At 48.6% G+C, this 17,695-nt stretch overlaps 1 protein-coding gene across 2 annotated transcripts in view; it reads right to left on the minus strand.

The window, feature by feature from the left end:
- LOC106593717 (TSC22 domain family protein 4) overlaps positions 1-17,695 on the minus strand; it is a 30,437-nt gene that overhangs the window by 419 nt on the left and 12,323 nt on the right. For both annotated transcript variants that reach the window (XM_045700633.1, XM_045700632.1), the window contains exon 2: positions 8,685-9,387. In XM_045700633.1, the coding sequence (XP_045556589.1) occupies positions 8,685-9,387 (703 nt within the window). The remainder of the gene's footprint in view (positions 1-8,684; positions 9,388-17,695) is intronic.

Below are 17,695 nucleotides of genomic sequence, written 5' to 3' on the forward strand. Positions count from 1 at the left end.
CGACAGAGAGAGGGGAGAGAGAGAGGGGGAGAGAGAGAGACCGACAGAGAGAGGGGGAGAGAGAGACCAACAGAAGGGAGAGACGGAGAAAAAACAGTTATGAAATCTTTTTACGTTGCATGTTGGAATTTACAAGAATTTAAGTCCTCTGTTTTTGGGCTAAAGAGCAGAAACCCAGACTTCCTGAAAGAAATGGATGATGTTGATATTGTAGTACTACAGGAAGCATGGTGCAGAGGTGATGTTTCCACTGGCTGTAAACTAGATCATCCTACCATCCACTAAACTAACAGGAATCAGACAGGGCAGGGACTCAGGACAGGGACTCAGGACAGGGGCAGGGACTCAGGACAGGGCCTCAGGACAGGGGCAGGGACTCAGGACAGGGGCAGGGACTCAGGACAGGGACTCAGGACAGGGGCAGGGACTCAGGACAGGGGCAGGGACTCAGGACAGGGACTCAGGACAGGGACTCAGGACAGGGGCAGGGACTCAGGACAGGGACTCAGGACAGGGACTCAGGACAGGGACTCAGGACAGGGGCAGGGACTCAGGACAGGGACTCAGGACAGGGGCCTCAGGACAGGGGCAGGGACTCAGGACAGGGGCAGGGACTCAGGACAGGGACAGCAGGGACTCAGGACAGGGACAGGGACTCAGGACAGGGGCAGGGACTCAGGACAGGGACCAGGGACTCAGGACAGGGGCAGGGACTCAGGACAGGGACTCAGGACAGGGACTCAGGACAGGGGCCAGGGACTCAGGACAGGGGCAGGGACTCAGGACAGGGGCAGGGACTCAGGACAGGGGCAGGGACTCAGGACAGGGGCAGGGACTCAGGACAGGGGCAGAGACTCAGGACAGGGGCAGAGACTCAGGACAGGGCAGAGACTCAGGACAGGGGCAGGGACTCAGGACAGGGACTCAGGACAGGGGCAGGGACTCAGGACAGGGGCAGGGACTCAGGACAGGGGCAGGGACTCAGGACAGGGGCAGGGACTCAGGACAGGGGCAGGGACTCAGGACAGGGGCAGGGACTCAGGACAGGGGCAGGGACTCAGGACAGGGCAGAGACTCAGGACAGGGCAGAGACTCAGGACGAATGCATTCCCCCCTCAGAGTCCCCCTGCTTCAATGAAGAGAGTTTCTCCCCCTCAGTCCCCCTGCTTCAATGAAGAGAGTTTCTCCCCCTCAGTCCCCCTGCTTCAATGAAGAGAGTTTCTCCCCCTCAGCCACCCTGCTTCAATGAAGAGAGTTTCTCCCCCTCAGAGCCACCCTGCTTCAATGAAGAGAGTTTCTCCCCCTCAGAGCCACCCTGCTTCAATGAAGAGAGTTTCTCCCCCTCAGTCCCCCTGCTTCAATGAAGAGAGTTTCTCCCTTCTAGAGGAGGAGATGAGTCACTTTCAGGCCCAAGGCAACGTACTGGTCTGTGGAGACCTGAATGCTAGAACAGCAGAAGAACCAGACACTATTAACAGTCATGGAGATAAACACCTACCAGGAAGCAACAACCTTTCCCTCCCCACATTTCTCAGAGCCTTCACAGTCAGCCCACTGACCTAAACCCAGAGTCTCTCAGAGCCTTCACAGTCAGCCCACTGACCTAAACCCAGAGTCTCTCAGAGCCTTCACAGTCAGCCCACTGACCTAAACCCAGAGTCTCTCAGAGCCTTCACAGTCAGCCCACTGACCTAAACCCAGAGTCTCTCAGAGTCTTCACAGTCAGCCCACTGACCTAAACCCAGAGTCTCTCAGAGCCTTCACAGTCAGCCCACTGACCTAAACCCAGAGTCTCTCAGAGCCTTCACAGTCAGCCCACTGACCTAAACCCAGAGTCTCTCAGAGCCTTCACAGTCAGCCCACTAACACCTCTCTCAGACCACAGTAAAATCAGTGTATCTGAGAAGAGCGAAACCCAAACCATGAAGCATCGCAGCCCAGTAAATGACATGGTACTAAACAGGCCTATAGATGGAGAGGAAACACTACAGACATCTACCAAAACGCAATTAGTAGCCAAAAAATACAATCTCTCCTGGACAACTTTTTAGTTGTAGCAATGAAGGTGTAAATGTGTCAGTTTGTAACATAAACTTTATATTTGACTAATAATCCTCCTTGGCTAATGTAGAGACACGTGAGAACAAACCAAAGAGAATAGAGAATGAAAAAAATTGTTTGATAATGATTGGAGAAATCTAAAGAAGTCATTGAGAAATAATATATCTAATCAAAAACACAGAGACCCAGACAACAAAAATATAGGCCTTCGATACGGGGAAACACTGAAGCAACACAAACACATCCTAAGAACAAAGGAACAGCACATTAGAAATCAGATGGATGGAAATGAATCAAAACCACTTCTGGAATAAATTAAACAAATCTCATCAGGAGAAATTGGCTCTCCAAAATGGAGATATGTGGAGAAATCACTTTGCAAACCTCTACAGCAATATAACAAAGATGCACAAGAACAACAAGATGCACAAGAACATTTACAGATCTTTGAATCAGCAGTCAAATTACAGAAGAAGAAATAAAACGATGCACTCTCTCCAACCCAACAAGGCCTGTGGTGCCGATGGTGTTTTAAATGATCAAATATACAGACCACAAATTCAAATTGGCTATACTCAAAACTCTTCAACATGATCCTCACTGCAGGTATTTTCCCCCGATATTTGGAACCAAGGATGGATCACACAAATCTATAAAAATGGAGACAAATTTAACCCAAATTAGAGAAATTTGCATTAACAGCAAATTAGGGAACATTCTCTGCAGTATCATAAATAGCAGACTACATAATTTCCTTGATGAACACAATGTCCTGAGCAGAAGCCAGATTGGATTTTTACCAAATCACCACACAACAGACAACATTTATACCCTCCACACTAACTAACAAACAAGTCAACAACAACAGACCCATTTATACCCTCCACACTAACTAACAAACAAGTCAACAACAACAGACAACATTTATACCCTCCACACTAACTAACAAACAAGTCAACAACAACAGACAACATTTATACCCTCCACACTAACTAACAAACAAGTCAACAACAACAGACAACATTTATACCCTCCACACTAACTAACAAACAAGTCAACAACAACAGACAACATTTATACCCTCCACACTAACTAACAAACAAGTCAACAACAACAGACAACATTTATACCCTCCACACTAACTAACAAACAAGTCAACAACAACAGACCCATTTATACCCTCCACACTAACTAACAAACAAGTCAACAACAACAGACAACATTTATACCCTCCACACTAACTAACAAACAAGTCAACAACAACAGACAACATTTATACCCTCCACACTAACTAACAAACAAGTCAACAACAACAGACCCATTTATACCCTCCACACTAACTAACAAACAAGTCAACAACAACAGACAACATTTATACCCTCCACACTAACTAACAAACAAGTCAACAACAACAGACCCATTTATACCCGCCACACTAACTAACAAACAAGTCAACAACAACAGACAACATTTATACCCTCCACACTAACTAACAAACAAGTCAACAACAACAGACAACATTTATACCCTCCACACTAACTAACAAACAAGTCAACAACAACAGACCCATTTATACCCTCCACACTAACTAACAAACAAGTCAACAACAACAGACAACATTTATACCCTCCACACTAACTAACAAACAAGTCAACAACAACAGACAACATTTATACCCTCCACACTAACTAACAAACAAGTCAACAACAACAGACAACATTTATACCCTCCACACTAACTAACAAACAAGTCAACAACAACAGACAACATTTATACCCTCCACACTAACTAACAAACAAGTCAACAACAACAGACAACATTTATACCCTCCACACTAACTAACAAACAAGTCAACAACAACAGACCCATTTATACCCGCCACACTAACTCCACACTAAAACATATGATGTTATTAAATCAATGTTCACTAAAAACAAGTGTGTGGTTAAAATTGGCAACAAGCAAACAGACTTCTTCTCTCAGGGACGGGGAGTGAAACAGGGCTGCCCAATAATTCCAACACTATTTAACATCTACATTAATGAATTGGCCAAAACATTAGAAGAATCTGCAGCACCTGGTATCACCCTACACAACACTGAAATCAAGTGTCTGCTGTAGACAGATGACCTGGTGCTGCTGTCTCCCACTAAGGAGGGTCTGCTGTAGACAGATGACCTGGTGCTGCTGTCTCCCACTAAGGAGGGTCTGCTGTAGACAGATGACCTGGTGCTGCTGTCTCCCACTAAGGAGGGTCTGCTGTAGACAGATGACCTGGTGCTGCTGTCTCCCACTAAGGAGGGTCTGCTGTAGACAGATGACCTGGTGCTGCTGTCTCCCACTAAGGAGGGTCTGCTGTAGACAGATGACCTGGTGCTGCTGTCTCCCACTAAGGAGGGTCTGCTGTAGACAGATGACCTGGTGCTGCTGTCTCCCACTAAGGAGGGTCTGCTGTAGACAGATGACCTGGTGCTGCTGTCTCCCACTAAGGAGGGTCTGCTGTAGACAGATGACCTGGTGCTGCTGTCTCCCACTAAGGAGGGTCTGCTGTAGACAGATGACCTGGTGCTGCTGTCTCCCACTAAGGAGGGGTTACCATCCTAAAGAAAACTAATATAATGATATTCCAGAAAAGGTCAGGAAATCAGGATGACTAATATAAATTATATTTGGACACAGTTCTATTAGAACACACCAGAGACATATCTAGGACTAAATATCAGCAACACAGGAAGCTTCCACAGGGCTGTGAAACGAGCTGAGAGACAAAGCATGAAGAGCGTCCTATAACATTAAAACCTCAATTCCAATTAGAATCTGGCTCAAAATGTTCCAATCAGTTATAATGGTCAACACAGACCATCCTGGCTGACCACAGAGGACAGGCTGGCTGGCCACAGAGGACAGGCTGGCTGACCACAGAGGACAGGCTGGCTGGCCAGAGAGGACAGGCTGGCTGACCACAGAGGACAGGCTGGCTGGCCAGAGAGGACAGGCTGGCTGACCACAGAGGACAGGCTGGCTGGCCAGAGAGGACAGGCTAGCTACCCAGAGAGGACAGGCTGGCTGCCCAGAGAGGACAGGCTGGCTGACCACAGAGGACAGGCTGGCTGACCACAGAGGACAGGCTGGCTGACCACAGAGGACAGGCTGGCTGACCACAGAGGACAGGCTGGCTGACCACAGAGGACAGGCTGGCAGGCCAGAGAGGACAGGCTGGCTGACCAGAGAGGACAGGCTGGCTGACCACAGAGGACAGGCTGGCTGCCCAGAGAGGACAGGCTGGCTGACCAGAGAGGACAGGCTGGCTGACCACACAGACCATCCTGGCTGACCACAGAGGACAGGCTGGCTGACCACAGAGGACAGGCTGGCTGACCAGAGAGGACAGGCTGGCTGACCACAGAGGACAGGCTGGCTGGCCACAGAGGACAGGCTGGCTGACCACAGAGGACACTGACCACAGGGACAGGCTGGCTGGCCACAGAGGACAGGCTGGCTGACCACAGAGGACAGGCTGGCTGGCCACAGAGGACAGGCTGGCTGACCACAGAGGACAGGCTGGCTGACCACAGAGGACAGGCTGGCTGACCACAGAGGACAGGCTGGCTGACCACAGAGGACAGGCTGGCTGACCACAGAGGACAGGCTGGCTGACCACAGAGGACAGGCTGGCAGGCCAGAGAGGACAGGCTGGCTGCCCAGAGAGGACAGTCTGGCTGTCCAGAGAGGACAGGCTGGCTGTCCAGAGAGGACAGGCTGGCTGTCCAGAGAGGACAGGCTGTGCTCACTCTGCTCAAGGGGAGAGGTAGAGACAGAGCTGTATTTCCTATTAAACTGTGACAAAAACTCAGACCTTAGAGAATCTTTCTTTCCCCAAATTATTATTCAGTACAAAGAATTTGAAACTATGAAAGATGATAAGGACATATTCATTGGGTGAAAAGCCAGAATGTGCAGTTTGTCCTCCTGCCACAACCTGAGGGACAGACAGATATGTCCTCCTGTCTCAACCTGAGGGACAGCCAGATATGTCCTCCTGTCTCAACCTGAGGGACAGCCAGATATGTCCTCCTGTCTCAACCTGAGGGACAGACAGATATGTCCTCCTGCTACAACCTGAGGGACAGCCAGATATGTCCTCCTGTCTCAACCTGAGGGACAGCCAGATATGTCCTCCTGCTACAACCTGAGGGACAGCCAGATATGTCCTCCAGCCACAACCTGAGGGACAGCCAGATATGTCCTCCAGCCACAACCTGAGGGACAGCCAGATATGTCCTCCTGCTACAACCTGAGGGACAGCCAGATATGTCCTCCTGCTACAACCTGAGGGACAGCCAGATATGTCCTCCTGCTACAACCTGAGGGACAGCCAGATATGTCCTCCTGCTACAACCTGAGGGACAGCCAGATATGTCCTCCTGCTACAACCTGAGGGACAGCCAGATATGTCCTCCTACCACAACCTGAGGGACAGCCAGATATGTCCTCCTGTCTCAACCTGAGGGACAGCCAGATATGTCCTCCTGTCTCAACCTGAGGGACAGCCAGATATGTCCTCCAGCCACAACCTGAGGGACAGCCAGATATGTCCTCCTGCTACAACCTGAGGGACAGCCAGATATGTCCTCCAGCCACAACCTGAGGGACAGCCAGATATGTCCTCCAGCCACAACCTGAGGGACAGCCAGATATGTCCTCCTGCTACAACCTGAGGGACAGCCAGATATGTCCTCCTGCTACAACCTGAGGGACAGCCAGATATGTCCTCCTGCTACAACCTGAGGGACAGCCAGATATGTCCTCCAGCCACAACCTGAGGGACAGCCAGATATGTCCTCCAGCCACAACCTGAGGGACAGCCAGATATGTCCTCCAGCCACAACCTGAGGGACAGCCAGATATGTCCTCCAGCCACAACCTGAGGGACAGCCAGATATGTCCTCCTGCTACAACCTGAGGGACAGCCAGATATGTCCTCCTGCCACAACCTGAGGGACAGCCAGATATGTCCTCCTGCTACAACCTGAGGGACAGCCAGATATGTCCTCCTGCTACAACCTGAGGGACAGCCAGATATGTCCTCCTGCTACAACCTGAGGGACAGCCAGATATGTCCTCCAGCCACAACCTGAGGGACAGCCAGATATGTCCTCCAGCCACAACCTGAGGGACAGCCAGATATGTCCTCCAGCCACAACCTGAGGGACAGCCAGATATGTCCTCCAGCCACAACCTGAGGGACAGACAGATATGTCCTCCTGCTACAACCTGAGGGACAGCCAGATATGTCCTCCTGCTACAACCTGAGGGACAGCCAGATATGTCCTCCTGCTACAACCTGAGGGACAGCCAGATATGTCCTCCTGTCTCAACCTGAGGGACAATCCCATTTCCACTATTATTATTATTGCTGTGGGTCACACCATTTTTGTTATACGTATCCTTTGACAATATAAGTAATTTAACTTTCCATGTCAATAAAGTCTATTGAATTGAAATTGAATTGAAAATTGAGATGCAGAGGGGGAGAAGGACAGCGGGAGGAGAGTGAAACAGAGGGGAGAGAGAGAAAGAGTGGGGGAGACAGACAGAGAGGGGGGAGACAGACAGAGACACAGAGAGAGGGGAGACGGACAGAGAGGGGGGAGGGAGGGAGACGGACAGAGAGACAGGGGAGACGGACAGAGAGACAGGGGAGACGGACAGAGAGACAGGGGGAGACGGACAGAGAGACAGGGGGAGACGGACAGAGAGGGAGGGGGGAGACGGACAGAGAGGGGGGGAGGGAGGGAGACGGACAGAGAGGGAGGGGGAGACGGACAGAGAGGGGGAGGGAGACGGACAGAGAGACAGGGGAGACGGACAGAGAGGGGGAGGGAGGGAGACGGACAGAGAGGGGGAGGGAGGGAGACGGACAGAGAGAGAGGGGGAGACGGACAGAGAGACAGGGGGAGACGGACAGAGAGACAGGGGGAGGGAGACGGACAGAGAGACAGGGGGAGGGAGACGGACAGAGAGACAGGGGGAGACGGACAGAGAGGGGGGAGGGAGACGGACAGAGAGGGGGAGGGAGACGGACAGAGAGGGGGGAGACGGACAGAGAGGGGGGGAGACGGACAGAGGGGGAGGGAGACGGACAGAGAGACAGGGGGAGACGGACAGAGAGACAGGGGGAGACGGACAGAGAGACAGGGGAGACGGACAGAGAGGGGGGGAGGGAGACGGACAGAGAGGGGGAGGGAGACGGACAGAGAGGGGGGGAGACGGACAGAGAGGGGGGGAGACGGACAGAGAGGGGGGAGGGAGACGGACAGAGAGACAGAGAAAGAAGGAAGGAAGGAAGGGGGAAGACGAACAGAGAGAGAGGGAGACAGGGGGAGACGGACAGAGAGAGAGAGGGGAGACAGGGGGAGAGAGAGGAGGAGAGACTTTCTTACACACGCTATCAGCAAACCTCTGCTTGGGAATGTAGGAAAGTGTGTGTGTATTGTCTGTGTGTGTGTGTGTGTGTGTATTGTCTGTGTGTGTGTATTGTCTGTGTGTGTGTGTGTGTATTGTCTGTGTGTAGTGTGTGTGTGTGTGTGTGTGTGTGTGTGTGTGTGTGTGTGTGTTCTCACCCTCCCAGTAGCGTCCACGTCCAGGCGTAAAGGGGGGGGATGTTCCGTGGGCGGGGGCTGGGCAGGGGGGGCGTGGAGTCGACCAATCGCAAGTTGACTCTTTCCAGGTGTGTGGGGAGGGCGGGTCGCTGTGGAGGAGGAGCGGCTTCAGCCCTCCAAACCCCTCCCCATCTGACCCTATTGGCTGGGCCAGCAAGTGGGAGGTACCCTGAGAGTGAACAAGGTGTCCCGTCCTGAGAGTGCGCACGTGTCCAAGCAGCTCGCCTCCAGCCCCTCCCCCAGCCCTCTGTAGACCAATCCCCTCCAGCGACTCCAGAGAGTGGGCGTGTCTCATGCTGTCCATCACCCATCTAAGCCCCACCCCTTCCTCTCGTTCCAGGAAGTCCGTACAGGTCCATCGCCCCCGGTGATAGGGTTCTCCGTGGCCCTGGCCCAATCTGACAACTCGGAACCTGGAGCACTGCCCCACAGCATCTTGGGAGTTGGATTTCCTCAGAGAGAGGGGAGTCGTCGGCTGGGAGAAACTTCCCTGCTGGTGGGAGGGGCCAGGCTGGGAGGAAGCAGTGGATTGGCTGGAGGACGGAGGGGAGGGATTTGATTGGCTAGAGGCCTGGGCAGGGGGCGGGGCTTCCCCAGAGCTCTGCGTGTAGTCTGACGTCACACTAGTAATCTGGAAGCCACTCCTCTTCTTCCCCCCACTCATCTAAACACAGAGACACACAGTGAGACCTGGATGTGTCAGTAGGGTTGGACTCTCTAAAACTATGAAAACAACAGTGTTGTCCTAACATCTATATAGTCCTCTGTCTGGTCTGGTCCTGTTGTCCTAACATCTATATAGTCCTCTGTCTGGTCTGGTCCTGTTGTCCTAACATCTATATAGTCCTCTGTCTGGTCCTGTTGTCCTAACATCTATATAGTCCTCTGTCTGGTCCTGTTGTCCTAACATCTATAGTTCTCTGTCTGGTCCTGTTGTCCTAACATCTATATAGTCCTCTGCCTGGTCTGGTCCTGTTGTCCTAACATCTATATAGTCCTCTGTCTGGTCTGGTCCTGTTGTCCTAACATCTATATAGTCCTCTGTCTGGTCTGGTCCTGTTGTCCTAACATCTATATAGTCCTCTGTCTGGTCCTGTTGTCCTAACATCTATATAGTCCTCTGTCTGGTCTGGTCCTGTTGTCCTAACATCTATATAGTCCTCTGTCTGGTCTGGTCCTGTTGTCCTAACATCATATAGTCCTCTGTCTGGTCTGGTCCTGTTGTCCTAACATCTATATAGTCCTCTGTCTGGTCTGGTCCTGTTGTCCTAACATCTATATAGTCCTCTGTCTGGTCTGGTCCTGTTGTCCTAACATCTATATAGTCCTCTGTCTGGTCTGGTCCTGTTGTCCTAACATCTATATAGTCCTCTGTCTGGTCCTGTTGTCCTAACATCTATATAGTCCTCTGTCTGGTCTGGTCCTGTTGTCCTAACATCTATATAGTCCTCTGTCTGGTCTGGTCCTGTTGTCCTAACATCTATATAGTCCTCTGTCTGGTCCTGTTGTCCTAACATCTATATAGTCCTCTGTCTGGTCCTGTTGTCCTAACATCTATATAGTCCTCTGTCTGGTCTGGTCCTGTTGTCCTAACATCTATATAGTCCTCTGTCTGGTCCTGTTGTCCTAACATCTATATAGTCCTCTGTCTGGTCCTGTTGTCCTAACATCTATATAGTCCTCTGTCTGGTCCTGTTGTCCTAACATCTATATAGTCCTCTGTCTGGTCTGGTCCTGTTGTCCTAACATCTATATAGTCCTCTGTCTGGTCTGGTCCTGTTGTCCTAACATCTATATAGTCCTCTGTCTGGTCTGGTCCTGTTGTCCTAACATCTATATAGTCCTCTGTCTGGTCTGGTCCTGTTGTCCTAACATCTATATAGTCCTCTGTCTGGTCTGGTCCTGTTGTCCTAACATCTATATAGTCCTCTGTCTGGTCTGGTCCTGTTGTCCTAACATCTATATAGTCCTCTGTCTGGTCCTGTTGTCCTAACATCTATATAGTCCTCTGTCTGGTCCTGTTGTCCTAACATCTATATAGTCCTCTGTCTGGTCTGGTCCTGTTGTCCTAACATCTATATAGTCCTCTGTCTGGTCCTGTTGTCCTAACATCTATATAGTCCTCTGTCTGGTCCTGTTGTCCTAACATCTATATAGTCCTCTGTCTGGTCCTGTTGTCCTAACATCTATATAGTCCTCTGTCTGGTCTGGTCCTGTTGTCCTAACATCTATATAGTCCTCTGTCTGGTCTGGTCCTGTTGTCCTAACATCTATATAGTCCTCTGTCTGGTCTGGTCCTGTTGTCCTAACATCTATATAGTCCTCTGTCTGGTCTGGTCCTGTTGTCCTAACATCTATATAGTCCTCTGTCTGGTCCTGTTGTCCTAACATCTATATAGTCCTCTGCCTGGTCTGGTCCTGTTGTCCTAACATCTATATAGTCCTCTGTCTGGTCTGGTCCTGTTGTCCTAACATCTATATAGTCCTCTGTCTGGTCTGGTCCTGTTGTCCTAACATCTATATAGTCCTCTGCCTGGTCCTGTTGTCCTAACATCTATATAGTCCTCTGCCTGGTCTGGTCCTGTTGTCCTAACATCTATATAGTCCTCTGCCTGGTCCTGTTGTCCTAACATCTATATAGTCCTCTGTCTGGTCTGGTCCTGTTGTCCTAACATCTATATAGTCCTCTGTCTGGTCTGGTCCTGTTGTCCTAACATCTTATAGTCCTCTGTCTGGTCCTGTTGTCCTAACATCTATATAGTCCTCTGTCTGGTCCTGTTGTCCTAACATCTATATAGTCCTCTGTCTGGTCTGGTCCTGTTGTCCTAACATCTATATAGTCCTCTGTCTGGTCCTGTTGTCCTAACATCTATATAGTCCTCTGTCTGGTCCTGTTGTCCTAACATCTATATAGTCCTCTGTCTGGTCTGGTCCTGTTGTCCTAACATCTATATAGTCCTCTGTCTGGTCTGGTCCTGTTGTCCTAACATCTATATAGTCCTCTGTCTGGTCTGGTCCTGTTGTCCTAACATCTATATAGTCCTCTGTCTGGTCTGGTCCTGTTGTCCTAACATCTATATAGTCCTCTGTCTGGTCTGGTCCTGTTGTCCTAACATCTATATAGTCCTCTGTCTGGTCCGGTCCTGTTGTCCTAACATCTATATAGTCCTCTGTCTGGTCCTGTTGTCCTAACATCTATATAGTCCTCTGCCTGGTCTGGTCCTGTTGTCCTAACATCTATATAGTCCTCTGTCTGGTCTGGTCCTGTTGTCCTAACATCTATATAGTCCTCTGCCTGGTCCTGTTGTCCTAACATCTATATAGTCCTCTGTCTGGTCTGGTCCTGTTGTCCTAACATCTATATAGTCCTCTGCCTGGTCTGGTCCTAACATCTATATAGTCCTCTGTCTGGTCCTGTTGTCCTAACATCTATATAGTCCTCTGTCTGGTCTGGTCCTGTTGTCCTAACATCTATATAGTCCTCTGCCTGGTCCTGTTGTCCTAACATCTATATAGTCCTCTGCCTGGTCTGGTCCTGTTGTCCTAACATCTATATAGTCCTCTGTCTGGTCTGGTCCTGTTGTCCTAACATCTATATAGTCCTCTGTCTGGTCTGGTCCTGTTGTCCTAACATCTATATAGTCCTCTGTCTGGTCTGGTCCTGTTGTCCTAACATCTATATAGTCCTCTGTCTGGTCTGGTCCTGTTGTCCTAACATCTACATAGTCCTCTGTCTGGTCCTGTTGTCCTAACATCTATATAGTCCTCTGTCTGGTCCTGTTGTCCTAACATCTATATAGTCCTCTGTCTGGTCCTGTTGTCCTAACATCTATATAGTCCTCTGCCTGGTCTGGTCCTGTTGTCCTAACATCTATATAGTCCTCTGTCTGGTCCTGTTGTCCTAACATCTATATAGTCCTCTGTCTGGTCTGGTCCTGTTGTCCTAACATCTATATAGTCCTCTGCCTGGTCTGGTCCTGTTGTCCTAACATCTATATAGTCCTCTGTCTGGTCCTGTTGTCCTAACATCTATATAGTCCTCTGTCTGGTCTGGTCCTGTTGTCCTAACATCTATATAGTCCTCTGCCTGGTCTGGTCCTGTTGTCCTAACATCTATATAGTCCTCTGTCTGGTCCTGTTGTCCTAACATCTATATAGTCCTCTGTCTGGTCTGGTCCTGTTGTCCTAACATCTATATAGTCCTCTGCCTGGTCTGGTCCTGTTGTCCTAACATCTATATAGTCCTCTGTCTGGTCCTGTTGTCCTAACATCTATATAGTCCTCTGTCTGGTCTGGTCCTGTTGTCCTAACATCTATATAGTCCTCTGCCTGGTCTGTTGGTCCTAACATCTATATAGTCCTCTGTCTGGTCCTGTTGTCCTAACATCTATATAGTCCTCTGTCTGGTCCTGTTGTCCTAACATCTATATAGTCCTCTGTCTGGTCCTGTTGTCCTAACATCTATATAGTCCTCTGTCTGGTGCTGTTGTCCTAACATCTATATAGTTCTCTGGTCTGGTCCTGTTGTCCTAACATCTATATAGTCCTCTGTCTGGTCTGGTCCTGTTGTCCTAACATCTATATAGTCCTCTGTCTGGTCCTGTTGTCCTAACATCTATATAGTCCTCTGCCTGGTCCTGTTGTCCTAACATCTATATAGTCCTCTGTTGGTCTGGTCCTGTTGTCCTAACATCTATATAGTCCTCTGTCTGGTCTGGTCCTGTTGTCCTAACATCTATTTAGTCCTCTGCCTGGTCTGGTCCTGTTGTCCTAACATCTATATAGTCCTCTGTCTGGTCCTGTTGTCCTAACATCTATATAGTCCTCTGTCTGGTCTGGTCCTGTTGTCCTAACATCTATATAGTCCTCTGTCTGGTCTGGTCCTGTTGTCCTAACATCTATATAGTCCTCTGTCTGGTCCTGTTGTCCTAACATCTATATAGTCCTCTGTCTGGTCTGGTCCTGTTGTCCTAACATCTATATAGTCCTCTGTCTGGTCCTGTTGTCCTAACATCTATATAGTCCTCTGCCTGGTCCTGTTGTCCTAACATCTATATAGTCCTCTGTCTGGTCCTGTTGTCCTAACATCTATATAGTCCTCTGCCTGGTCTGTCCAGTCTGTGGAGAACAGGACCAGACTGTATATACTGAACAAAAATAGAAATGCAACATGCAACAATTTCAACCATTTTACTGAGTTACAGTTCATATCAGGAAATCAGTCATATCAGGAAATCAGTCATATCAGGAAATCAGTCATATCAGGAAATCAATCATATCAGGAAATCAGTCAATTGAAATAAATAAATAAATTAGGCCACAATTTATAGATTTCACATGACTGGGCAGAGGCACACATAGGCCCACCCACACACATAGGCCCACCCACCCACATGGGCCCACCCACACACATAGGCCCACCCACACACATGGGCCCACCCACACACATGGGCTCACCCACCCACCACATGGGCTCACCCACCCACCCACATGGGCTCACCCACCCACCCACATGGGCTCACCCACCCACCCACATGGGCTCACCCACCCACCCACATGGGCTCACCCACCCACCACATGGGCTCACCCACCCACCCACCCACATGGGCTCACCCACCCACCCACATGGGCCCTGGGACAGAGACTATATAACATAAATTACATTCAATATTAATTTTTTTTGCATCTTAATGAAAACAGACAAACAATAACATGATTAATAATTATAATTTATTAATTGAACATGTATACAATATATATTTATTTCACCTTTATTTAACCAGGTAGGCCAGTTGAGAACAAGTCCTTTATTTAACCAGGTAGGCTAGTAGTCCTAAACCAGGTAGACCAGTTGAGAACAAGTCCTTTATTTAACCAGGTAGGCCAGTTGAGAACAAGTCCTTTATTTAACCAGGTAGGCTAGTTGAGAACAAGTCCTTTATTTAACCAGGTAGGCCAGTTGAGAACAAGTCCTTTATTTAACCAGGTAGGCTAGTTGAGAACAAGTCCTTTATTTAACCAGGTAGGCCAGTTGAGAACAAGTTCTCATTGACAACTGTGACCTGGCCAAGATAAAGCAAAGCAGAGCGACACAAACAACAACACAGAGTTACATGGGATAAAGGTACAGTCAATAACACAATAGAAAAATCAATGTACAGTGTGTGCAAATGTAGAAGATTAGGGAGGTAAGGCAATAAATAGGCCATAGAGGTGAAATAATTATAATTTAGCATTAACACTGGAGTGATAGATGTGCAGATGATGATGTGCAAGTAGAGATACTGGGGTGCAAAGGAGCAAGAGGATAAATAACAATATGGGGATGAGGTAGTTGGGTGGGCCATTTACAGATGGGCTATGTACAGATGGGCTATTTACAGATGGGCTATGTACAGATACAGTGATCGGTAAGCTGCTCTGACAGCTGATGCTTAAAGTTAGAGAGGGATATACGAGTCTCCAGCTTCAGTGATTTTTGCAATTCGTTCCAGTCATTGGCAGCAGAGAACTGGAAGGAAAGGCGGCCAAAGGAGGAATTGGCTTTGGGGATGACCAGTGAAATATACCTGCTGGAGCGCGTGCTATGGGTTGGTGTTGCTATGGTGACCAGTGAGCTGAGATAAGGCGGGGCTTTACCTAGCAAAGACTTATAGATGACTTGGAGCCAGTGTGTTTGGCGTCGAATATGTAGTGAGGGGCCAGCCAACGAGAGCGTACAGGTCGCAGTGGTGGGTAGTATATGGGGCTTTGGTGACAAAACGGATGGCACTGTGATAGACTGCATCCAATTTGCTGAGTAGAGTGTTGGAGGCTATTTTATAGATGACATCGCCGAAGTCGAGGATCGGTAGGATGGTCAGTTTTACGAGGGTATGTTTGGCAGCAAGAGTGAAGGAGGCTTTGTTGCGAAATAGGAAGCCCGATCCTAGATTTAATTTTGGATTGGAGATGCTTAATGTGAGTCTGGAAGGAGAGTTTACAGTCTAACCAGACACCTAGGTATTTGTAGTTGTCCACATATTCTAAGTTAGAACCGTCCAGAGTAGTGATGCTAGACGGGCGGGCGCAGCGATCAGTTGAAGAGCATGCACTTAGTTTTACAAGCATTTAATTAAGAGCAGTTGGAGGCCACGGAAGGAGAGTTGTATGGCATTGAAGCTCATTTGGAGGTTAGTTAACACAGTGTCCAAAGAAGGGCCAGATGTATACAGGAATGGTGTCGTTCTGCATAGAGGTGGATCTGAGAATCACCAGCAGCAAGAGCGACATCATTGATATATACAGAGAAAAGAGTCGGCCCGAGAATTGAACCCTGTGGTACCCCCATAGAGACTGCCAGAGGCCCGGACAACAGGCCCTCCGATTTGACACACTAAACTCTGTCCGAGAAGTAGTTGGTGAACGAGGTGATGCAGTCATTTGAGAAACCAAGACTTTTGAGTCTGCCGATAACAATGCGATGATTGACAGAGTCGAAAGCCTTGGCCAGGTCGATGAAGACGGCTGCACAGTGCTGTATTTTATTGTTGGAGGTTATGATATCATTTAGGACCTTGAGCGTGGCTGAGGTGCAACCATGACCAGCTCTGAAGACAGATTGCATAGCGGAGAAGGTACGGTGGGATTCGAAATGGTTGGTGATCTGTTTGTTAACCTTGGCTTTCGAAGACCTTAGAAAGGCAGGGCAGGATGGATATAAGTCTATAACAGTTTGGGTCTAGAGTGTCTCCCCTTTGAAGAGGGGGATGACCGCAGCAGCTTTCCAATCTTTGGGGACCTCAGACGATACGAAAGAGAGGTTGAACAGGCTAGTAATAGGGGTTACAACAATTTTGGCGGATAATTTTAGAAAGAGAGGGTCCAGATTGTCTAGCCCGGCTGATTTGTAGGGATCCAGATTTCGCAGCTCTTTCAGAACATCAGCTATCTGGATTCGGGTGAAGGATAAATGGGGGAGGCTTGGGCAAGTTGCTGGGGGTGCAGAGCTGTTGACCGGGGTAGGGGTAGCCAGGTGGAAAGCATGGCCAGCCGTAGCAAAGTGCTTATTGAAATTATCGATTATCGTAAATTTATCGGTAGTGACAGAGTTTCCTAGCCTCAGTGCAGTGGGCAGCTGGGAGGAGGTGCTCTTATTCTCCATGGACTTTACAGTGTCTCAACTTTTGGGAATTAGTGCTACAGGATGCACATTTCTGTTTGATAAAGCTAGCCTTTGCTTTCCTAACTGCCTGTGTATATTGGTTCCTGACTTCCATGAAAAGTTGCATATTGCGGGGGCTATTCGATGCTAATGCAGAACGCCAGAGGATGTTTCTGTGCTGGTCGAGGGCAGTCAGGTCTGGGGTGAACCAAGGGCTACGTCTACTCTTAGTTCTATATTTTTTGAATGGGGCATGCTTATTTAAGATATATCTAAGAGAGACCAATGTTATTGTGAAGTGGTTACTGAATAAACTGAAGTTATATACATTCCACCAACAGCTGCCTCATTAAAGAACCCAACAATATACATTAAATAACTAGTGTGTTTCCCAGCGATCACTTCCTCTGCTTCACCCTCGTCACTGAATAATGGTCACCGTGACCTTTTTGAGCACCACAACTTGCTAATGGCCAGAGCCTAAAATGTTATTTTTGGTCTACCAGCCTTTTTTTTAAACCAGACAAATATTGTTTTCCAGTAAAATTACACACAAACTGGATGTGCTTTGTAATGTTTCTAAAACAATACATGTATTACTGGTGAGAAGTAATGTGGTATATTGTTGAATTTCTTTAAAAAAAGATTGCGAACAGAGTCTTTTAACCAAAATATGAGAAAAATGTTCACCTGCCCCTTTAAAGGGCGGGAGGTTACCGTGGTAATGCAAGTCATGTTTGTGCCTGTGAGATCAAGAGCCTGCTGACTAGTGTCTGCATTGCTTCTCTTCCCAGTTGAAACTCAAACATTGAAAATCAACCTAGCATCT

The sequence above is a fragment of the Salmo salar genome, chromosome ssa18, assembly GCF_905237065.1.
Source record: "Salmo salar chromosome ssa18, Ssal_v3.1, whole genome shotgun sequence".
Lineage (NCBI taxonomy): Eukaryota > Metazoa > Chordata > Actinopteri > Salmoniformes > Salmonidae > Salmo > Salmo salar.